Here is a 24504-nt window from a genome sequence, read left to right as displayed (position 1 = left end):
TGTGGGAACTTCTGTGTAAGCCCAATGCCATAAGCTGACTCTCAGGGCAAAATCAGAGGCAACTAGTACCCATTTCTGATGACCCTTTCTGCTCCCCTCCGATTCCCCACTCTTCTAATATACTTTACCTTCCTGCTTTCCAACCCATCCCCTCTTTTAAGACAGGAAAAGACTTCATTAGTACCAGAGTTCTAAAACTCCAATGCCTACAAGTGCCAGAGAGCTGAGAGGAATGGGAGAGAGGCACTTTGTTTCATAAGAACTGCTTAATTTAAATTTTTCAACCAACACACATATTGTATGTATGTTATATGATAAAAAATATTTTTAACCTTCATAAAGAAATATATTCTCGCTCCTTTTCCTTGAATTACTTTTGTCTTCCCACTTTTGACAAAAATTAAAAATCTGTGAAATATTTCTTTACCTATAAAAAGACAATGCAAGGGGCACCTGGGTGGCTCAGTTGTTAAGCGTCTGCCTTCGGCTCAGGTCATGGTCCCAGGGTCCTGGGATCGAGCCCCGCATCGGACTCCCTGCTCTGCAGGAAGCTTGCTTCTCCCTCTCCCACTCCCCCTGCTTGTGTTCCTGCTCTCACTATCTCTCTCTCTGTCAAATAAATAAATAAAATATTTTTTTAAAAAAAGACAATGCAAGCAGAAACATAAATGACAAGTGCATTTAGCTGCAGGGTTGGGGCACAATAGGGAGTGGTAGGGACTGCAGTAAACTCAAAAGTATGTCTCTTTCTTAGGAGATGGGCTGCCCTTCTTGGTTCAGTTGATTGTCACCCTATGAGAATTTGGGCTCACTATTGCCAGATCTTCTGATTTTTCACATGAAGCAGGAAATCTGGATTTCACCTAAAATGTCCCAGTTTTAAAAGCTGGCTGAGATTTTTAAACACTCTGCAATCCAAACACTGTGGACTGCCAGTGTGTGTGCCCCTTTGATTAAAATTTTGACTGAAACTCATTATACCAATCTATTCCCTTTCCTAGTGATTTGTATCTTCAAGTGTTTTAGTTCTAATTATGGATTGAAAGGTTATGTCAGCTACTAAAAACTTGAGTCTACAAGGACAGGGACAAGGAAGTTTAGCTAGTGACTTGTGCATGAAACTTTATTAAACCCAAACTTAGCCTTAAAAATGAATATATTTTAGTCTTAGGAATTTTTGAGTCAGAAGAAATAATCTGAAACTTGCTTTACCCCCCTTTTCTGCCCTAAGATTTCCAGATGGTGGAAATCCAGAGTCCCTTGTCATCATGTCCTCTCCCCTTTTCTGAATTAACATCTCTAATCCAGTCCTCTTTCTGCGTCCCTTGTCCTCCTCCACCCCCAGTGTTTTAGAGTTGGAAGACTTAGGACTCCATGCCTTCCATCACCCAGCAGCAAGGGCCTAGCCAGCCAGGGGGCAAGGTGGAAAGCAAAGATGCTCAGTGATTCCATGAGGGTAGTAGGGAACATGGAAAGGTGGTTGCTGTTCTGAGGAATGATTTGGTGAAATGGGAGCCTCTGGGACAGCTCTTCTGGAAATTTGCAGAGAGCAATGAAAGAATACCTTTAAAGTTAATGCAGTTTCAGGCTTGTATCCAGTGTCTGACATACGAGGGCCATGCATGTATATTAAATAAATTAATGGCTGGCTGTCTGGATGGATGGATAGATGGATGGATTAATACAGTGTTTCTCAGAGAGTTAAAATTAACATGATGTAAAACTTGGTACCTTATACTAGGAATTAAGTGTAAAAGGAATCAGCACTGGCATGTTGGGAAAAGGCTAAGAGATGAGCCATTCAAGATTTTTTACATATATAAAGAAATGACATAGGGAAGAAGGTGCTAGTTGGGGTGGGAGGGAACCTTAAATCAGAAGAGTCTGAGCTGTCAGATGAATTGAGAAGGTTCAATATAAAATTGAAAGAATCACTAAACATCCTAATTATTTAGCTTCCTTAAGGGTACTAATATATAGTCTCATCTGCTATCCTGACCCAAACTACTCAGGATTCTTTGATGGCTCTAAATTGACAGTTCTGCAAGATGAATCAGCAACATGGACCTCTATGAAGCGCCCAGAGTATTTCTGACCACCAGTGATAACCACTGCTCCTTTTAGATAGTTTTGTTTGGCAAGGGGTACTATACTGAAGGTAAGATTGGCCAGATTGGAAATGGTCTCTGAACTCAGCTCCTCTCCCTTCTGCAAGATCTACCTTCCTAGGCAGCACCTTCTACTTTACATCTACCATCAAGATCAATCTGCCTTATGTTCTATTCCCTAAGCGTTGTGTGTTTGCCAAGGTGACAAGAGGTGCCAGTGTTTCTTCTCATAGGACCTGAAATGTTGTAATTCACTCAAGAGAATTAAACTAGATAGCCTTCTGATTTTACTCATACATGGGAAAGCCTTGAATCTAGTGCAAACCAAGAAACCAGCTCACTGCCTCTTGCATGATTTCTAGTGTAAATATAAACAACTTTCCGCTTCCACATACCAAGTCCCTCTGAGAGTCAAGTTTTTTAAAGTAATGTTAAGCTGCAACATGGATAAACCTTGAAAACATTATGCTAGGTTAAAAGCCAGTCACAAAAGACCACAAAATGTATAATTTCATTTGTGTGAAATATCTAGAATAGGCAAATCTGTAGAAACATAGATTAGTGGTTGCTTAGGGTGGAGGGGGTGAAAGGGATAGGAGGAATGCGAGTGACTTCTAAAGGTACTGGATTTCTTTGGGGGATGATTAAAATGTTCTAAAATTGATTGTGGTGAGAATTTCACAACTGTGAATATAGAAAAAGCTATTGAATTGTATGGTATGTGAATTATATCTTAATGAAGCTGCTATCAAAAAAGATGGAAAAATGTTAGTAATATTTAACTACGTCAACCTATTTTACATGCAGGATAATACTTGGCAATTAAGCAGACGTTGCCAAGTGTCAAATAAAAAGAAAATCTCCAAGTCCTTGTTGAACAAACAGATGGAGTTTGTTTTCATAACAATATGCTTGATAAAGTGGCAGCATAGTTTATTAGTCTAGAAAAACAAGATATCTGAGCATGTAAGAGCTGGGGAAAACATATCACCCTTGGATTATCACATACTGACATGGGTCTTAATTGTTTTCTGGGTGTTATTAACCATGTTTCTCCAACTCACTTCGGATAATTTGCAAATGCAATTCTCAGATGAGCAGTGTGGCTTCCAGAGTTGTGTTTCTCATGTTTGTTTCTAGACAGAACCAAATACTGACATCCATTTAGTGTCCCTTCCTGGTAACAAAACTAGCACTACAGGTGCATTTTCCTTAGCAGGGCATATTTGGCCAGCATGTGGCTTATTTGGTAAGCATGAAAAAGGAAAAAGATGGGGACACAAACTAGGAGAGCAAGAAATAGTTAAGTTCTCTGGGAGAACAAGTTAGCTTGTGATGTTGTCAAATAGAATCAGCAATCTTAAGAGAATCTTCACCTACCTATTAATTATGTGTGGGATGTTACTCCCTGAGGGATGTTATTTAATGATGAATAATGGACTTAGGCATGATAATTGATGTATCATTGCCTGTGGTGACTGTTTTGGGTAAATAAGATGGTTCTGAGTTAATATTTTAGAGAAAAGAAAGAGATGGGTGGGGTACACTAGGATGACCATGTAAGCAACTGCAACCAACTTAAGTAGATGTTTCTATAAAAGTCGTGACGATTTCACTAAAGACATATGAAATCACCTATTCATCTACCAAGAAGACAATCTAGGAGAAATCAGAGAACAAATCAAACCACCCATAAGACTAGCAGTCAGAAAATGGAAAGAGCCCATTCTACTCACAGACTGAATTATCACTGGATTCCAGGATTCACAAGAACCTAAAGGTCAGAGAGTTCAACCATCTATGTAAATTGTTGAACTACAGGGAGGAGGAAATTTTCAGTATCTTACTGCCAACACCACCAGATAGAGCAGGCAAGTCATGAAGTAGAGTGAGAAATGGTGGGGGACAAGTAACTTAACTCTGGTTAATATTCTCTGGCCCTCCCAAGGCATGTCCCATAAGCAATACAGTGTCCAACTGTATTACAATTGGTTCCCAAATATGAGAAGGATGTGCCCTTACCTCTTTCTCCCTTATCTCTCCTGTGGGCCCCTGATACCAAGAACTGAGAAGTCCTCACTCTGGTCAACTATACATAAGCCTCTACATATAAGAGATCAAGAGATAGCTTTCCTGACATGGATATATGTATTCCATCTGCCTTTACTAGAAAGGTGTGTGTTTTAATAATTGGGTTACTTTGTTGCTTAAAAGTTACTTTGTGTTTTATTAAGCCTGTGTTTCAATGCACACACAAACGTGTGCACACACTGTCACACATACTAATCCAAGATGAAGAAACAGCAAAATGCTACAGTGGTTATCTCTGTGGGGGAGAGTTGACAGGCAAATTTCATTTTTGCTCATTTATGTCTTTTACTTTTTCTATAATGAACTGTATTACTTGTATAATTTTTTTATTTAAAAAGAAAGTTTTTAAGAAACTAATACATACATTGCTTTTGATTCCTAAAGACTGATCACTGAATTCCACTGGTGTTAGTTAAGTCCAGAGTATCTCCAACCATTTTCCCTATGACCCTCCCCCCACATTTGGTAACTAGTTCTCTGAGCACAGGGCCCTGTTGGAATATTTTGTGTTATTTCTTCCTATAGATGGACTCCCCAAAATTGTGTTTGGAATAAAGCAATGCCCAGTGAGTTTTCCTGTAGATGTTATTAGAGTTCTTATTAAATTGGAACCACAGCACCATCAGTTACCTACCAGACAGTGGTATACAACCTTGGGACTTGGGGTTAATGAGAAACCTAGCCAGGAAGCAAAGACTCTTTTGAATGTAATGGATAGTGGGTTAGATAGCCCAAAGTAGAAAGTGGAGCACATTGTATAAAATTCAGACTGCAAATCTTCACTTTTGGTGATGGTATCTGAATCAAACTGGCCTGGTCATTGTGATTTTCATTTCTATATTGTGGGAAAATGGTATTGCCCTTAAGCTCTCTTTGGTCCTGTCTCACTGTATTGAACCTAGTGATCAGAGCAAAGAAAGAAGGACTGAATCTAGTTGATTAGTGAGCATGCATCTCCTCAGATCACTAGGTTTTGGATGAGCTTCAATCTGGATGTGTTAGTTTTAATCTGAGTGAAATCTTGGTTTCTTTACCAAAAATCAAGTTTCTAATGCAGTTTTCATTAGCTCTGAAGTTTGGCGCCCTGAATCTGCATTATCACCTCTTTCAGAAATCTTTTCTGATATCTTTAGCCTTCTCAGGCACAGCTCCAGGCTTTAAACCTACTTATCTGCAGGTTCCAGATATATCCCTCCTGCTCATGTTCTTCGCCATTGGCCAGTGGCAGAGATCTTGAAAACTGGATGCCATCCATAGAGGGAGCAGGTGTTAGACACGGGTTTCAGCATGAATGTTTTAATCCCTGCCCTCTAGCTGGAATTGTACAAACCTATAGTGAATCAAAGATTATGGTCAAAGGGAAGAAAAAATTCACAGGTAGTTATAATATAGATATAAAAGGACTACTGTTGGGGAAGCACAAGGAGGTATGGGAGTACCCAGTTTGGACTTGAGCTCGGGGGTAGGCAGGAAGGCTTCTCAAAGGGTTTCCCCTCTGTGATTCTGGACATAGCACTATCCCAGTGCCTTCCACATTATATGCAGATGATCTGTTATTGTTTTTTTCCCCACCGCACTGAAAGCTTCCCCAAGAATGGAAACTTAGCCATCTTTAGATCCTTAGCACATTGCCTGGCACATAGTATACACATATACATGTTTGTCAAATGGAACCATTCTCTTTTATTTCCTTCATTTCTTTGTTTTTGTAGTAACAAAAACAAAGAAATGAAGCTTTATTGAAAAAATGTAGTAACAAAAACAAAGAAATGTAGCTTTATTGAAACATATTCCACATACCATAGACCTCACACACTGAAAGTGTACAAAACATATCCATGAAAAACAATGGTTTTTCATTCAGTAGTTTTTGGTATATTCAGAGTTGTGCAACCATCAACACTATACAATTTCAGAACATTCTTGTCACCATGAAAAGAAACTCTGTACCCATTAGCAGTTATTCCCCATTACTCCCTCCCTCCAGGCCTTGTCATCCACTAATCCAATTTCTTTCTCTATGAATTTGCCTATTCTAGACATTTCATAGAAATGAAATCATACAATATGTGGCCTTTCATGTCTGGCTTCTTTCTTTTAACATAATGTCTTCATTTCATAAGTGTTCATCCATGTTGTAGCCTGTGTCAGTACTTCATTCCTTCTCACAGCTGAATAAATTCCATTGTATGAATGTACTACCTTTTGTTTATCCATTCATCATTTGATGGGCATTTGGGTTGTTTCCATCCCTTGGATATTATAAATAATGCTGCTTTGAACATTCCTGTACAGGTTTGTGTGCGGACACGTATTTTCAGTTCTCTTGGGAACACACCTAGGCGTGGAATTGCTGGGTCATATGTAACTTTATGTTTAGCCTTTTGAGGAACTGCCAAACTATTTTCTAAGGCACATTTTACATTCTTACCAGCAATATATAAAGGTTCAGATTTCTCCATATCCTTACCAACATTTGTTATTGTCCACCATTTTTATTATAACCATACTAGAGGATGTTAAGTGGTGTCTCATTGTGGTTTGGGCTTTGCATTTCCTTGTGGTGCTGTTCAGCATCTTTCATGTTCTTTCCTTCATCTTCATCTTTTCTTCTCTCGTTGAGGAATGACCAGGACTGGAAGTACAGAACTCAGTTTCCTACACGTGCGCCTACCAAGGGAAGAAACCATGCCTTACTTGTTTTTATATTCTCAGCACCAAGCACAGTGCTAAGTGCATAGTACATGCTAAATAAATGTTTTCTGAATTTATGAATAGATGAATGATTGAATAAACACACAAATCATTCCAGTCCCCTTTTTTTCTGTCCCAATCCCTCCCAGAATGCTCTTTTTTAAAAATGTCTGATGGAAGTTTTGAAACTCTTAAAGTGAATTCAACAGATGACTCATGGTTTGCATGATGCAAAAGTAAACTAAGAAAAGCTGTGATATTTAAGAAAATAATCCTGTACATTACCAGATCTCACTCTGAAGTCATTTGTCTCCCTCCCAAGAGGGGCCATTTTTCTAAAATAAAGTCTGAGCAAAGTAATTTCTAAGAAATTGTGAAAAGGACTCATTTTCTTCTGTTTTCTTTGTGGATTTTTTCTGAAATGTAAGCCCTCTGTGACCTAGTTTAATAAAAGATATATGAAAATGTCATGGTAAAGCATACAGCAAGTCATCTGTCATTTCAACGTGGCTAATCTTTATTGAAACCGTAAGAGTTTACCAAGTCAAAAACTTCATAAGGGGCCATGATTTGGGAAAGGAATGATTTTGTTTTCTCAGCCTTTCCCTTCTCCACATCCCAACAAAGCAGACCTTATTTTGATTTCTGCACTCATCAAAGATACGTGCTTCAATGGTAAACCACTGATACCATATGAAACTGAATTTGCCCTTTAGAATCAGTTTCTTGTGTTTGAACATTGTCTACAAGTGAAGGGGAAGAGGCAAAGACCGGTGGGAAGTAGGCTGCTTCTGTTTGGTTTTTAAACTTTAGTTTCCTGGGTCAAAGAATTTAAACTAATAAACCAATAGTGCACTAACAAAGAGAGTTATCATGGTTGGACTTTCTTTTTTTAATTAATAAGTAGAGCCTCCATTATTTCACATCACCCAGAATTGTTGGGTTTTGTCTCATCACGGCACAAGTTTACCAAAAAAAATTTTTTAGATGGCTTTGTTCATTCTACTTAAAGTTAACTGTCTATTTTTAGAAAAAGACAAGCATTACTTATACTAGAAGTTAGGAGATCTGGTTAGAAGATCTCTGCTTTAATTCCTAGTGTGACCCTCAGGAAGGCCAAGCAAACCTCTGAAAGTCTGTTCGCCTCAAAATTACTTGATGATCTCCGAGCTGTAAAGTTTTCTGAATTTATTGCATGGTGCCTTGATTCCAAAGTGGATCCAGTCTTCTAAGAAAAAATTCTGAAAAAAGGCTTGCAAAAGAGATTATGTTCTCCAGAACCCAGAGCACTCCAGATGTCTCAAATCTTGGCCTCTCTGTATGATTCATTGGCTCCAACAGCCTTCAGATATATTCCCACCTGCAGAGCAAGAATGATCACACCTATTCCTAAGGCATTCTGAAATCCTGGGCCTCCTATCCAACTCTATACGTATGAGAGAATGTAGCAGATAAGTATAAGATACGGAGGAAGTATATGGAGTCAGGGAAAGACTTCAAATTTTTTCTTGTTAAATATTTTATTTACCTTTTATATTTAAAACTAAATGATGACAAGATGTAAACGCTAAAGCACAAATTGGATTAAAGTGTATAAAACAATTTGGTCCTGCCTCCTCCCTCATGCGCCTTATCTCCTGTCCTCCTTTTATCCTCTGCCAAGCTATGGTGTGTCTTTGACTTTAGCGTGATATTTTCTCCTCACATTCCTCTTTTTTCCTTCTTCACAGGGTACATCCCCAGTTATTTAGACAAGGACGAGCTATGTGTAGTGTGTGGTGACAAAGCCACCGGGTATCACTACCGCTGCATCACGTGTGAAGGCTGCAAGGTAATTGCCCTGGGACCAGTGAGCTCGGAGCTCAGCCCAGCTCTAGTCCCCGTGCCAGGATTCCACCAGAATGCAACATGAAGTTTAAGTTCAAATTAGAACCAAATTCTAACATTCACGGCCTGTGATCATCCACACCCTGTGTCTGCCTGTCCTCCTCAATTTTTGGCATGTTTAAGAACTGAATTTATTTTTTTTTCCCAAATCAACAATAACTAAATGGATTTGCAAGAGTGTAATGTCTGGCTTTTAAGACAGGGAGAGAAAAAAAAAAAAGACAGGGAAAGAACTAATAAGATGAAAAGAAATTAATATTCTCACTGTGAATTTAAAAATGCATAGATGTTTTATAATATATTAGCCCAAGAAATAACCATTTCTCCTCTTGTTTTATCTCCAGTGGTTAAGGACACAGAACGTACTCTACCACATGCTATTAATCTGAGTAAATATGCCCACTTTTGTTTATTTTTTTAATATGCTCATTTTTAAGGGTTCCATTAGAGAGTATCTTTGAGGCTACTTAGATTCAATTATGTTCTGAAATTATCCAAATTGGCTTTCTGCACAGCCTTCAGCCAGTAAATGAATTCTGGGCATCCATCAGCTAATTTTATGCTCTATCCCATCTACAGGAGATACTTGACAAGAATACACCCATGATCAACAGTTCACTTCCCGAAAGTGAGCCTAAATTTGCCTACTTACACTCTTCATCATCAAAATTAAGATGAACTTTCTGGCAAATATCTTTTGGTCCAAAAACCTAGCCTAGAAAAGAAAGTCTACTATAAAAATAAATAAAGCTCAACCCAGTGCTAGATCCAGCGTTCAGCTAATGTTTTATATATGAGGAAGTACATTAAGTCAGGGAAAGACTTCTTAAATGTTTACTTGCTAAATGTTCTATTTACTTTTTATATTTAAAACCAAATGATCCCAAGATGTAAATCCTAAGGCAAAGATTGTATTAAACTGTATAAAACGATTCAGTCTTCCCTCCCGTCACCCACCTCACCTCCTCCTCTCTGTTCCCCTCCTTCAACTACCCCCGTTTCCTCCTAACCTTTGACCCTGAACCCCAAAAATCAGCATGGTAGCTTGGTTTCAAGGTAAGGTGCCCCATTTCTTAATGGAAGATTTTCCATGCAAATTCCCTAGCTTTTGTGCATGAAATTCGGAAACACTTAGCAGAAGCCTGCTGGAAGTGTTGAACTGATACAGCCATGGGAATCAGGACACATCAGGGCGTTTCTAAGTTCCCAAGGCCCTATATCTGCAAGATTTTTGTAATGTGATGTAGTGTGCTCTCATTCATCCAGACACCTTTGATCTGGAATTTGTACCTTTTAAAAAAGATTGTGCTAAATATTGCTATTACATCCATGAAAATAATCTTAAGGAGTTTAATGGAACCGAATACAAGTAAGTCCTGACTGTTTATTAATTGGGGGACTTGCAGACTGTCTCTTGAAAGCACAGTTTTATTGGCTTGATTTGAAAGTAATAACACTGTATTACTTTAGATATACTCTCTCACTTTGAAAGCTCAGTAATTCAAACAGGCCTTTTTTCTAAAGTAGCCCCAATTCATAAAGCTTTGCCTACCTGATTATGTAGCATTGAGATTCTTTCAAATCAGTTCCTAATGGTAATTTTGAATTCTGGAAGAGACTCTAATGAAAATTCCATTTAATACTCAACTCCCAAAGTGACTCTAAAGACCAAATGTGCCTTACAGAGAACTTAATGCTTATTAGTGATTGACTTAAACAAATGGAGAATCAAGCCTATTAACCCGTGTCCCTGCTTCATGTATGTCTTCATGATGATCAGGAAATCCATTAGCCTCTTTTTCCAAGATCACAGCATGTTTGGGGCCTGATTCAACTGAGGTTTACCTAAAAGAAGAAATCATGTAGCAAAAAGCTAGATTTTTTTCAGCCTCTGTCCCTTTATCTCAGATCAGAATCCTGTTTCTAGAATTGCCTCCATCATAAAATCAGAAAGCAGCTTTCCTGGGGTAATTATGCAGATCATGCATTTAATATAAAGACAAAGTATCTTGGAAAAAGACAATGGAGTTTTTCAAATGAAACACAGTTTTTAAGAGTGGCCAAAGATAAAAAAGGTTATGCTTCACATACTGTTTATTCAAACCGGCACTTTAAAAATATTTCTACACCATACTTGCAGTGTGTATGTCTTTTTTGCCCATTTTTGCCCTGAAGACAGCAAAAATCTTTTGGAGCTGTTTTGTCTGTTTTGATGAGCCAGTTTTTCATAGAATGTTGATACTTCCCCACAATAAACTATTTTTTTAAGGAAGATTCATAGCTTATAGCAGTTGCCCAAATATTGACACTTAGCTCCTTATCACACTAATCAGGGCATCATCTCAGACCACTAAGAAGTAGATCCAGTTCTTCTCAAAATGCAGAGAAACATGTCTGATGTTGATTAATAAAAGAAAAACCTCTCCTCACCAACAAATCATCAGTGAAATATATGGCCTTACTTAGTCCCTGGGACATGTCTTTTGTTAGCTCACCTCTAAAAAGATTTTTGTAGGTAGACTATATTAAATATTTTCTATTCGGTTCATTTCCAAAAGTTAATTTTTGTCACTTTTTAAAATTAAGGGATCTAGCACCTTTACATTTACTCAAATGAAGTGATCCCTCATCATGTGTCAAATATCCTTTTATTATAACCTAGGGGAAGCCAACATCTTAAAGGGGATTTGGTCCATGAAGCGCCCGAGAAAAGTCATCAGAGAGAAGCCATAGAAAAATGATACTATGAATAGCAGAGCCTGCTACCCCAACACCTTTCTCAACATAAGCAAAGTATAAATTATTTCATTCATTGCATTTAAAGGTTCACAGAGTAGCCTTTTTGGAAAAATGAATGTTACCCTAGTGTCTGGTATACCATAGCTCATTCTCTCCTTAGCATTGTCGGACTCTTTGGTCTGCTCCCTGCTTCTAGAACATGAGTCAGCGTCAGAGTATGTGTGAGAAAAGGGTCTCCCCCAACAACTTTCCTATCCTCCTAGCAGCACACATTCTCCCTGATGCCCTGGACTTTGGTGCTGCCACCTCTGGGGAAACTCTGCCTTCTCCAGAAGGAGGTATGCTACCCAGCCACTCTCCTCCCTGTCTGTGACACATGTCTTCTTGCCAGGAATCTCCAGGCTTTTTTTGCTCTCCAGGCAGGGATGACCCATGAAGGGTGGGTTGGAGAGAGGGCAGCAGAGGTACAGTAGAGAGGGTCACAGGGCAGCTTGTCCTTCAGTGCTGTGGCATGCCCTGACATTCATGCTCTAGCAGAATGAGCTCACCTTGAATACCCAGGGAAACACACCGCCAGCATGACAAAGACCTGCCCATGTGTGACTGAGTGAATCTTATAACACGATAGCAACATCATTCAAACTAATGGACATAAGTGTTTAAGGATACAAGACCCAAATAATAATGGGGCTGTTTTCCTGTTAGACCTTGAACAATAGAAATGATAAGGGATTTGCTCACATGTCCCCAATCAAGTTCATTAGTTTCAGTCATGGCTGTCATTTTTCTATTTTATCCTGCTTTGCCCAATATAAAATCCTACCTTTGACCTTTTCATTATAAGGTAGAGAGCTCTTATGTCTGAGTGAATATGCAAGTGGTATATGTACAAAATCAAAGCCAAGGAAAGTTAAATTGGATCATTCAAATTTGGGTTTAATCTAGGCCAGCTGGTATGTCAGTCCCTATTTATGTAACAAAGTTAGAGGTCCCTTTAAGCTTTAGTAGACAGTATCCTTCAACATTTGTTTTTGCCTTGCTAGTCTACTAAAAAAGATAAAGGCGGGGGGTGCTATTTATAATCTGTTCATCTAAAACATTTGAACAATACAGTAAAATTGGATTCAGTTTATATCATATAAGCAGTTAGGTAAACAAGACTTGGAGTCTGACTCCTCAGCTCTAGGCTGAGTTTCCCAGTGTACTTACCACATGATTTGGGGCAAGTGATTTAACCTGTCAGAGGCTTAGTTTTTTAATACCTACCGTGGAGATATTAAGAGTACCTACTTCATAAGGTTGTAGAAGAGACAGAAGGATATGGAAGGTGTCTATAGCGCTTTGCAATGTGCCCCTTACAATAAGTGCACGCTTTCTGCCATCATGAGTGCTACAATACAGAAGCACCATTGCCAAGACGGGAGTACCATGTCCAGGAAGGTTCTGCTAGAACACACCTTTGAGAAGGTTTATGTCACCTAAACCTGGACTACATGGCATCCTCAGCAGCCTTTACGGTGGCCCTCTCCCATGCCTTAAGAAAGGAAGACACCTATTGAACTTCAGGGAGTATGTCTACCAACACTGGAGAGGAAGAGTACTATGAAAGGAAAAACCCTAATGCAGTGAGCACTGAGAAAAATTGGGTGGAGAGTCTTGAATTTTCTACTCCCCAAGTACTGTTGTTTCAAGGGTTATCTGAGCTGACCATGGGCATTTCAAGAGTTAAAAACAAGAACTAAACTAAATCTCTAAAGGCTGTTTAATTACTAAATAATTGAATTATTAATTGAGTATCACAAGTATCCAGCTCCTTTATTCTCCAGTACAAAGTGTAGCAAGGTTCTTCACAGCTTAACTTAACAACACAATTATGGCACTCTATGAAATGAAATAATGTAATTTATTTATATTACTCAGTGTTTAGAAAAAATAAAAATGAACACTAGATTTTCCCATTAACCTCTTTTCCTTACTAAATGCCAAAAAGATACTGACTCTGTGTGTAGGCCTAGACATTTCCTTCAGCTCAGATTTAGAATTCTTTAGATTCAGTTTGGGCTAATTGTCCTATATGTGAATAGGTAGGAGCTACAGGTCCATACCCAGGTAAGGTCCAAAACAATCCATCACAGTTATATGGACACAAAATTCTGGAGTCATTTATTTCTAGAAAATATGAAACTGCTGTCTTGGGTCTTTCTTTCCCATGTAGGGTTTCTTTAGAAGAACCATTCAGAAAAATCTCCATCCATCCTATTCCTGTAAATATGAAGGAAAATGTGTCATAGACAAAGTTACGAGAAATCAGTGCCAGGAATGTCGCTTTAAAAAATGCATCTATGTTGGCATGGCAACAGATTGTAAGTAATCTTCTTCCTTTGTTTCATATTCAAGGAGTGTTCATTGGGGAAAGATTTGATTCAAGGAGATCAACCAGGCAGAAAAGAAAGCAGGAACCCATGTGGATAGAGAGAAGATCCCTAGCACTCCCACAGACCCCTCACTCCCAGCTACTGCTGGGTCGTTTCCATCCTACCCCTTCCCTATCAACTTCTAACTCTCAAAGTATCCAGACTACACGTGAGGGGGAGTGATTAAATTATCCCTATCACATTTGCAGGACTGTTAGCAATACTCTGTTCACAACAGATTACGAATGAGCGGTCATGTCCAGTCCCCTTGATGAGGCATAGTTTTATGTACGACATTCATGTGGTGAGAGCCTCATGGACTAGTCCTGATATTTTTCAAAAGCAGAGACAGGAATTTATTTTGTGGACATTTTTGGAGATGGGGCACTGGCAGAAAACATCGTGTTCAGTAATTTTTGAAGAATGTGAAGTCGAGTGCTATCGCATGAGTCATCCTGCCGTTGGTTGTTTGTTATATTTTTAGCCCATAAAAACATTCTAAGCTCCAGTCCTCCTACCCAGCTTTCAAAGTGCCACAGCATATGGTGGTGAGATTAGCCACTGGAGTCTCTTCTTCCTGCACCGTGCAAGGGATTTACACCAGTCACTTTAATTAATCTAATAATAAAGTAAGAATTGTGTCATTCAGAATGTGTGGCCTCCGTTTTGCCAGGCATCAGGCTTAATGGTTTCTATTGGCATAAGTGTTTTGCACCTCAATGAAAATTTCCAACTTTTAGTTTAAAAAGAAGAAGAAAAAAAAAGGAAAGGAAAGAATGCAATGAGGATTTTCCTCAGGAAAGAGGAAATAATCACAGCTCACATTTATGTGAGAAACAGGGTACTCTGAGCTAGAACAACAACAACAAAAAAGTCTGTGAAATGTCCTGCTTTGCCCAATAAAGTAGACAGAATGGGGAATCTTTAAAAAGGAGGAAGGTTGTTTGAGGGCTTTAGGCTGGAAATCCTGGGTTAATCCCCACTTCTGGCTGAGTGTGTTGTCTTCATCTTTTAAAGACTTTTAGCCATTGCCAACAATATGCCTGATAAGGATATGTGAAAATGATTGACTAGAACCGAATATTTAGATGTGTCACCATAAGGGACTGTTACTATTGTGTCCATTTCATTGTTTGATTGAGAAGTTAAAAATAGGAATGTTTATAAAGTTAAAAAAGCTCAGCGTTAATCTGGCCTGGGTGGAAATTAATTTTGAATGCACCCTGCAAGGTATTATAAGAGCTCAGGCTTTATAATCAGAAAAACTGTTGGAGTCCCGTATCTGCCACTTACTAGCTGTGTGACCATCAGACCTAACCTTGGGCTTCCCTTCGGTGAAATCATCGCCTATCTTGCAAGTTGTTTTCAGGACTAAATTAGATAATGCATGTCAAATGCCACAATCCCTGGCATAGAGGAAGCATTTGGGAAACGGGGCTATGAGTAGAGTCCACTCCTCATCCCCCCTTTAATAAGGGAACCAAAGTGACCTAACAGGGCTCATTCACATTTCCCACATTTGCCATCGTTCACGGGATTTGGATGATCCAATCCAACCTGGATGACCTGGGGTTTCATTATTCTGTTTGTGGATTAGCTGAGTACTTTTGGTTCTCTTCCTCCTGCTATGTTTGCTTTTTTTCTTTTCCTACCAGGTCACACCTTCATCAAGAAATGGCCCTAGGACAATGATGTTGTAGAACTGGAATCAGGAGTCCTGGGTCTTGCCTTGGCTCTGCCATGAACTTGCTGTGTGACTTTTAGGCAAGTCATGATCTCTCTGGATCAACTTCCTCCTCTGTGAAAGGAGGGAGTTGGGCTAGATAATACCGAAGGTTCTTTCCAGTTCTAAAATACTATGACTCAGTAGCATAAAACCTGAGCCTTTCCATTCCATTGATGGTTACTAAGAGTCTGGTAAAACGGTTTTGTTTTGGAAAATAACCCAGAAGTAGAGGTTTCTTGTTATCTGCCCTTCTTATGTCCCTTTTGCATAAGTGGTAAAAGTCATGGCTCTATTTACTGACCACTTGTACTACATTAGCACATTGAATACCCTGTGAGGTGGGATTGTTGATCCCGTTTTATACAGGAAGATATGAAAGCTCAAAGAGCCTAAGCAACTTGCCAGAGGTCACACAGCTAGAATGTGGTAGTGTCAGGATTCAAACCCAGCTCTTTCTAGATTCCAAAGCCTGGGCTCTTTAACCACCATTGAGGGTAGACCAGGTATAGACTAGAGCAAAGTAAGTACCTGGGCAGCCTGAGATAGACCGAGCCTCATTCCAATGAACCCTTGAGGGAACTAATAAAGAGTTGGTCCTTTTTATCTGAGGAAGAGATCATTAGCCTCCTGTTTACCGCTCCAGAACTTTAATTTGAAGTTCGTTTTACTAAGAGCCATTTGAGGGCAAAAGAGGAGGAACAGAGATCCTAAGAGTGAATCCAGATGATTGGCTATAGTCTCATATTGACTGAGTACAGACTCATCTGGGAACCCATGGGTAGGACAGATTTTACCTCCCTCTGCTTCCTTCTTCTTTAGAGTCACCTTCTGTGGGGTCGGGACGCCCATTGTCCAGCTTCGCCCAGAGTTTTGTTTTGAAAAGCTGACCAGACGTTGGGAGTTTGGCACTAGGTCTCATATCGGACCATAGCTAGTCAATGGCAGTTTGCTGCCGAGGGGAGAAAATACCCCAGTGTGACCCACCCTGCAGGACGTACTCAGCCATCTGCGCGTGGGTGGTCCGGGGTGTAAGCGCAGTCCGCCACGTGTCTGCGAGTGTCCGCGTGTTTTGTCTCATCTTTCCTCTTCTCCCAGTGGTACTGGATGACAGCAAGAGGCTGGCAAAGAGGAAGCTGATTGAGGAGAACCGGGAGAAGAGACGGCGGGAAGAGCTGCAGAAATCCATCGGGCACAAGCCGGAGCCCACGGACGAGGAGTGGGAGCTCATCAAAACTGTCACTGAAGCCCATGTGGCCACCAATGCCCAAGGCAGCCACTGGAAGCAGAAACGGAAATTCCTGGTGAGGCTCCCCGGCACAGCTAAATATCAGCTGCATGCTCCACATTTTCTCCTTCAGCTCACTCAGTCCTCATCACCCTGGTGGGATGCTGGTGTGACTGCCCCCATTTTACTGATAGGGAAACTGCATTCCCAAGAAGTCAAGTGACTTGCAGAGTCAGGATTTGAATCCAGGGCTGTCTAAGAACAAAGGTCACTCCTCTCAACTGTTGCTTGTGAGTCACTAAATTTTAAGTAGTTTTTAGGCTACATAATCTGTTTGCTTTTGCTGTTAATAAGGCCAGCCTTAAATCAACTGATCAGTAACATTCTTTACCTGTCAGCTTTCCCCTTTTACACCCATTTCTTCTCCCAGATGCCCATTTATATAGTTAGTCCTCTAAACTCACCCCAAGATATCCCCTTTAGAACAATCCCTAGGATGAAGTAGCCCATATCTCAAATGTATTTTTATGTCAATAGAAATCAAAATGTTTAGCTTAAAATAAATGAACTTGAGTCCAGGAAGACTAGGGGAATGGGGAAATGGGGAGTAGGGAGGGTGTTTGGGGGTGGGGATATATAGAGAAAACAGGCTTTTGTGGGCCCTTGGAAGTTCAATGTTTGATGTTTTTATAAAAACTAACAACTGTGAAAGTCCTTCCCATTCATTTCTCCTTTGGACCTCACAATGCTTTGGGTTAGGCTGGAATTACTATCCCCATTTTACAGATATGCAAACCAAACCAAAGGCCTTATTTAGTTCACCCAAGTTCACACTACTAGAAAGTGGCAGCCAAGCTTAGAAGTCCAGATGGACTACCCCACCCCGCCACCACCAGCTGGTGTTTGACCATCTCAGAAACTGACCTTGCCACTTCCAGGCCTGATTTCAGAGTAGTGACCGAGCTGAATTTCAAATAAAGTGGAAGATTTGGGGCACATCTGGACTTCTAAGGAACTTTACACTTCAGTTTTCTCTACTCCAAAAAGAGAACGAATACTAGTCTAACTAAAACCATTTCAGTGGTCATGAGGGTGCTTCCTTCCAGACTCTAAAGCTTTGTTCTTTTGTTCAAAAAAAAAAAAAATATTTATTGAGCAGCTACTGTATGCTAGGAAGTGAATAAGTCAGCTCTGTTCTGGTGGAGGGAGAAAAACAGTAAGGATTAAACAAACAAGATGAATACAGGTGGTGGTATGTGCAGTGAGGAAAACAAACATCATGATGGGACAGAGTGATAGAGAATTGGAAGTGGAGAGAGACTTCCCTTCTCTGACAGGGTGGTCAGAAAGGTCTCCCTGGGGAGGTGACATGAGCTGTGTCTGAAAGCTAAGAAACAAATTCTATATGGTAAAATCCAGTCAGATCTCTTTATGCCTTGTGGTCTCTTTAGCAAAGATGACACTATTGCTAATGATTAAAACCAGGTCTGCACCTTTAGCTCAAAGGCTCCTAATGCTTTTCATCAGTCTGATCGTCTACAGAAAGAACCAAAGAATGTATAGCACAGGTTGATTTGCCATTAGTTTTTTTGTCAGGGCCATGAGGTTATCCAGGAACTAGAGTTCTCTTTGGGAAGCTGACATTTACAGAGCAACTGTGTTATCCACCTGTCTCCCCTCCTCAGTGAGCCAATGTGAAATGTATATTTTGTAGATCCTTGATCTGTTCAAGAAATTGTTCCTCTTGGTCCAAATACAAAGAACTGCTTCTCCAGGCCATTTTTTCTTAAGAGTGGTGCTGGGGTCACAGTCCCATCTGTCTCTACAATGAGCTTCATTTCTATCAGCCAATCCCCTTCTATGACTGGGATCACCCCAGCATCTCCTCAACGGAAGGACCATGTTCCATTCAGTATTGTCACTTCATTGTTGATCATATGTGTGGTTGAAACTTGTGGTAGCTCTTGTCAAAGATGGCTGCCTTGAGATCCTTTCTTCCCTGTAGATACAGCTCATTCTCTCCCATGGAGAGGTGAAGTCTATTCCTCTCTCTCTCATTGAACATGGGCTGGGTGTGTGATTACTTTAAGCAACAGATTTTTAGCAGAGTGACTTTTAAGGCTGAATCTGGTGCCAGACCAGACATCAGAAATGTGGGTAAAGAAGCCTACAGATGACACCAGCCTCTGCTGCCATTTGAGGACAACTGTATGAGGGACCCCAATGAGAACCACCCACCTGAGCCCATCAACTCTAAGCAACAGTAAAAATCTGTTGTTTTAAGCCACTAAGTTTTAGGGTAGTTTGTTACACAGCGTAGATAACCAGAACAGAACTCAATAAATATTTGTGAAACAGAATGTACAGTTCCACTGGCCCATCCTCAGAGACAGTACAGTTAAGCCCTCTGTCTCAGCCAGTTTACATATTTACACATCCCCCTTGCAGAAGGGTCACTCCGATTGCGTATGTATGCTCAGGATAAAAATTTCACTGAGTGGTGAATTATTCCTGCAAGGACATTAAGAATCCTTCATCAAAGGCAGCTTTGCTAAATGATATCCATGTCTGAATAGGCTTCTATACATTAGGATTTGTGTCTCCCGTGTGGCTGCCTCTATTTGGCTTATAACACTGCTACACATATTATTTTATTTATTTGTATGTGATGATGGCCCATCTTCTTCTGAAAAAGAATTTGAAGAGACCTATTATGTTAATAATAGTATAGTAATAGGGGCACCTGGGTGGCTCAGTCGGTTAAGCGTCTGCCTTCGGCTCAGGTCATAATCCCAGGGTCCTGGGATTGAGTCCCGTGTTGGGCTCCCTGCTCAGTGGGGAGCCTGCTTCTCCCTCTCCCTCTGCCGCTCCTCTCTGCCCCTCCCCTCTGCTCATGCTCTCTTCTGGATCTCTCCCTCTCTCTCTCAAATAAATAAATAAAAATCTTTAAAAATATAATAATAATAGTATAGTAATATATCAGAAGGGACTAAAAATTATATGTTGTCATAGAAACTGGAAGTATTCATCTATCTGGAACAGGAAAATAACTTACTCCCCCAAAAGAAGATTCTTCATCATTTTTCACCCTAACACCAGGACTCAAGTCAGAAATAGAGACTGGTGGTTTGACCTGGGTTTCAAATCTATATTTGTGTCTGTAGAAATGAGAGTCATTGGCAAATAAACTTTTTAAAAAGCCATGTAGATTTTCATAATAATTCCAAAGCCACTCTTTAAAACTACTTCCAAAAGCATTTAAATAATAATTTTCTAGTTTTCTCCAATCCGCCCAAATTCCTGATGGCATAGAAGTGCCCAATGTAACCACCCTTCGGGTGTGGTGACAGCAATGATGAAACAGAGAAGTGCACAGAGAAGAGAACAAGGGCCATCTGAGCCAAACAAGAGAAGCAGTGTCTCCACCACGGGTAATTCACTTCTACCCCTCCCAGGGGCGGGAAGACCCTCGGCTTGGAGTAAACCCCGTAGCAGCAACAATACTGTCTGTTGACATGGTGTTTTTATTCTTCTCCCTTCGTTCACATGCAAAGGTACAGCTTTGGATGGATTTTCCATGCAAGTATAAAATGTGACCATCAGAACCAGGGCTGGCCTGCCCTACTTTTCCCTGGCAGAGCTGCTGTCTGATTTCACCTATGCTCCGTTGGGAAAGCCTCAGAAAAGGGGCATAAGCAGAAGGGCCAGGCAGGATGGGTGATTTGGTCATAAGGCAAAAGCAATCAAGTCAGGAAGACTTCTATCGCCCAAAATTATAACTGCATCAGAAGAAGGCAGGGTTGTATAGTCATGTGCATGGAGATTCAATCAGACAGCCTGAGTTCAATGCTTGTCTCTGTTGCTTTTTATTTTTTTTACACATATATATATTTGTTGTTGTTGTTGTTGCTTTTTAGTTATGTGACTTTGGGCAAGTTCCTTCGCCTCTCTAAGGCTCGGATGACTTTACACAACAAGGTATAAAAGTTGTAGACATAAGTGCTCAGCACATCATTAACAACCACGCAAGTGGTTCCTATGTGCATTATCCCTACAACCCCCATCCTCACGTCCATCCCTGCTCATCCCAGGAAAAGGGAGAGCCTGTAGTAAGATGCCAAAGCCCAGGGACCTTTAACCACCATTGGTCTGGGCCTTCCTGCCCCCCCTTACAAAGGTGCAAGAAGATACCCTATGATCTCACAAAGGAAGGGCAGAGTCCTGTCTGGCCCCATCCCACTCTGCATGTGCCAGAGAGCTGCAGGTCCAAGCCAAGAAGCCCTCAGCTCTGGGCCAGCCGCTGCAAAGAGGCCAACGGGCAGCATCTGCTACTCACCTTGAATAATACTGATGAACAGTCAAAGCAGAAAGGCACCTAGTCTCCATTTGCGTATCAGCAGCTAGTGACACGACTGAGCTAGTAGAAGCCCACCCCCGCACACACCCCTGAATCTCTCCCTTTGTGCCCCCCACCCCCTCCACTGCCCCCAAGGAGACATCCTGGATTCTTTATTGTCCTGCACCCCACATCCAGTCAGTCAGAAAGCCCTGGGTCCGGCTCCCAAGAAAGGTTTGAGTTCTTCCACTTCTCTCCATCTCTACTGCCGCCCCATGGTCCAGACCACTTCATGTCCTGCCCAGCTAGTGCTGCCGGCCCATCTCTTCCTCTGGCTCCCCACATCCCTACTCTTCTGTGAGAGTATTCTTTTTATTTTTTTGTCTGTCTTCCCTCAGTACAGTGAAAATTCCTTGAGGGTACATTGTTCATTGATGTAACCTCAGCATCTAGAACCAGGCCTGGCCCCATAGTAGTTGCTCAATAAATATTGGTTGAACATGTATAAAGATACATTTATTCACTCAACCAACCAACAAGCATTCTGTCCTCCACCTTTTAGCCCAATGTTTTCCACACAGTAGACAACAAAACTTAAAGTTTATGCCCCCTACCCAAGAAGTTCATATCTTACTATGTACCTACATAACTGCAATAAAAAGTGATAGTAATAAATGCCTAAATGCCATATGAGTGATGTACGTGGGCCACCATCTGTGTTCCAATGAGATAGGCATCATTTCACACAGGTCATCTGGGAAGACTTCAAGGAGAAAACAACTTGATTGGGGTAAGATTTGGAATTGGCAAAGATAAGATGGAAGCGGAGACTTGAGAGAAAGCAGAAGTCCAGAGAAAAGGCAGCTCCAAACTGCAAAAGTGCAAAGCAAGTTGGGGAGGAGACATGAAGAGGTAGGCTGAGCTGGCTCAGGAGGCCCATTAGGGCAGCCAAGGAAGAGGAAAGTCAGAATGAGAACTGGAAGCACCCCAGTGAGAAAGCTAAGGCAGTTTGAGCCAGAGGCAAAAACCAGGCTTTGTCCACAGTCTACCCTGGTGACTTATCATCAGTACCTGAGCTTGATCTCAGCGCATGCTCACGTGTGTGTGTGTGTGGGTGTATGTGTGTGTGTGTGAGAGCAAATGTATCTCATGTTATGTATTACAAGGCTACTAGCTGTACTTATGTATCTAATAGATTCACCTGATGCCAACTATTTGTACTCTTCTTTATTTCTATCATCCTCCAAATATTGCAGCAAATGATGTGAAAAATCCTTAGGGAAGTCACAGACAAGGTTGCAGTGCTCAACCTTAATTTCTCATACCTCATGTGTTAACTCAGGTCAATTCATAGACTCTATCTATCTATCATCTATCTATCTATCTGTTTTTTTCTGGTATCCAAGATCCATTATGGGAATAAAGCTTGAAATAATAAAAAGCTTTTACTTTGTATATGATTTTACTTCTAGCAATTGTATTTTCCATTAAATACCCAAAACCTTAAAAGTACATTTTTTTTTCTACCCTGATACTTATTTTTCAACAGAAAATCTTGTGAGGTGGTTACATTTGGAAGTTTGATTTTAATTAAAATTACCATATTTCCTTGTATAATTCCCCTCCTTTTTTCAAACCCTTAGATGTGCGATTCAAATGCTCCACGAGCCCACAGATTAAATGGAAATTTTTAAAATCGGTATTAACTTAGCGACATTTCAAAGGACACTGATTACCATTCAATACAATCAGTTTAGATCTATCAGTGTTCAATGACAAGACATTTGGCCAAACTATAAAAACATTAAAATATTGTTATTTTTTTTATTTCTAAAAAAGCTCACCCTGTGTGTGTGTGTGTATGTGTGTATAAAACTTCTTTTCTTTTTTATTGTATGACCATGTTCCTTTTATCAGTCGATTTTCATAACAGAGTTGTAAAATAAGCAAGGCAGGTGAGATGAGCCTCATTTCTGGGGTGGGAGGAATTATAAAGACCAGCAAGGAGGTGAAGAATGCCAGGAGCAGCAGCGCCCAAAGGAGGACCTGATGTGCCTTTTCCCTTCACTCAGGCTGTGTGAGAAAGACAGGCAGCGAGAGAGAAAAGAGAGAAGGAAATTGTATGTGTGATTATTCCGTCAATTCTGTCTGCATCCAGAAAGCCAGCAGAGCAGTAGCCTCCCACAGGCTTCCCATGCCAACAGTTGCCCCAAAACATCGTCACTGACTATGGTAACATGACAAACTAGGTTCCTTTCCCATTCACTTGCTGCCCACAAAGCAAACAATAAAATAAAATAAAATAAAAAACAGAAGAACCTACTGGATAACCCAGAAAAGGTCAATGCTGCCAGTTTGTTATGTAATATATATTAAAATCCTCCCCTAGGCTGTAACCACAGCTCCTACCACACCTTTGGAGAGGGCCTGGGCTGCTCCTATTGACCCCAGTGCCCTAGTAACAAGTCAGTAAAAGAATCATCCTGTGCTTTGCTTTGTGCTAAAAATTAGACGTGAGCAATAATTGGGGAGGTGTGGGAAGAAAATGGTAACTGGATTACTCTGAGCTGGATGTGGTTACTGCCAGGCCAGTGGTTCTCAAAGTGTCATCCCAGACCAGCAGCATCAGCATGCCCTGGGAAGTGCAGATTCCCAGGCTCTGTGCCTGACCTACTGCATCAGAAGCTCTGGACATGGGCACCCATCAGGTGATTCTGACGCAAGTTTGAGGACCATGGCTGTAGGGAGGCCACAGTCTTGTCAAAAGCAGCGCCCTCACGACTCTGCAAGTGAGGGATTCAGCTTTGCTTGACTAGTTCTTGGTGCCAGATCCTCCCGCCCATCTCTGCCCACCGTCCTGCAGCTCCCAAGCCTGGGTGTGCAGTTCTGGTCGGTTCACTGTGCTCTAGGCCATGGGACAGGCCTGAGTCTCTGATCCCTTTGATCACCTTCACAACTTCCAGCAAGGCAGTAGGAGAGGCCGGTAAGGGAAATAATAGGAGTAGAATTCTGCCCCCTGGTGTCAAAAGTGTACAGGTTGTGGGGCACCTGGGTAGCTCAGTGGGTTAAACATCTGACTCTTCATTTTGGCTCAGGTCACGATCCCAGGGTCGTGGGATTGAGCCCCATGTCGGGGCTGCACGTGAGTGCTCACTCTCTCAAATAAATCTTTAAAAAAAAAAAAAGTGTATAGGTTGTAAAAGCCTTGAAGTAGGGGGTAGATGTGGGGTTCCTGGCAGATTGCTGTGTAGAGGCTGGGTGACCAATATCCAAGTCCTGGCCTC

At 40.9% G+C, this 24504-nt stretch overlaps 1 protein-coding gene across 1 annotated transcript in view; it reads left to right on the top strand.

Annotated features, from left to right (window-relative positions):
- The window catches only part of THRB (thyroid hormone receptor beta), a 210695-nt gene that overhangs the window by 166888 nt on the left and 19303 nt on the right, over positions 1-24504 (top strand). Inside the window, exons 4-6 of the mRNA XM_032408802.1 lie at positions 8624-8724; positions 13735-13882; positions 16755-16960. Coding sequence (XP_032264693.1) covers positions 8624-8724; positions 13735-13882; positions 16755-16960 — 455 coding nt within the window. The remainder of the gene's footprint in view (positions 1-8623; positions 8725-13734; positions 13883-16754; positions 16961-24504) is intronic.

Source organism: Phoca vitulina, unplaced genomic scaffold (assembly GCF_004348235.1).
Source record: "Phoca vitulina isolate PV1807 unplaced genomic scaffold, GSC_HSeal_1.0 scaffold10, whole genome shotgun sequence".
NCBI classification, from domain to species: domain Eukaryota; kingdom Metazoa; phylum Chordata; class Mammalia; order Carnivora; family Phocidae; genus Phoca; species Phoca vitulina.
The sequence above is the reverse complement of the archived record's forward strand: the minus strand, read 5'-3'. Positions and strand labels throughout refer to the sequence as shown.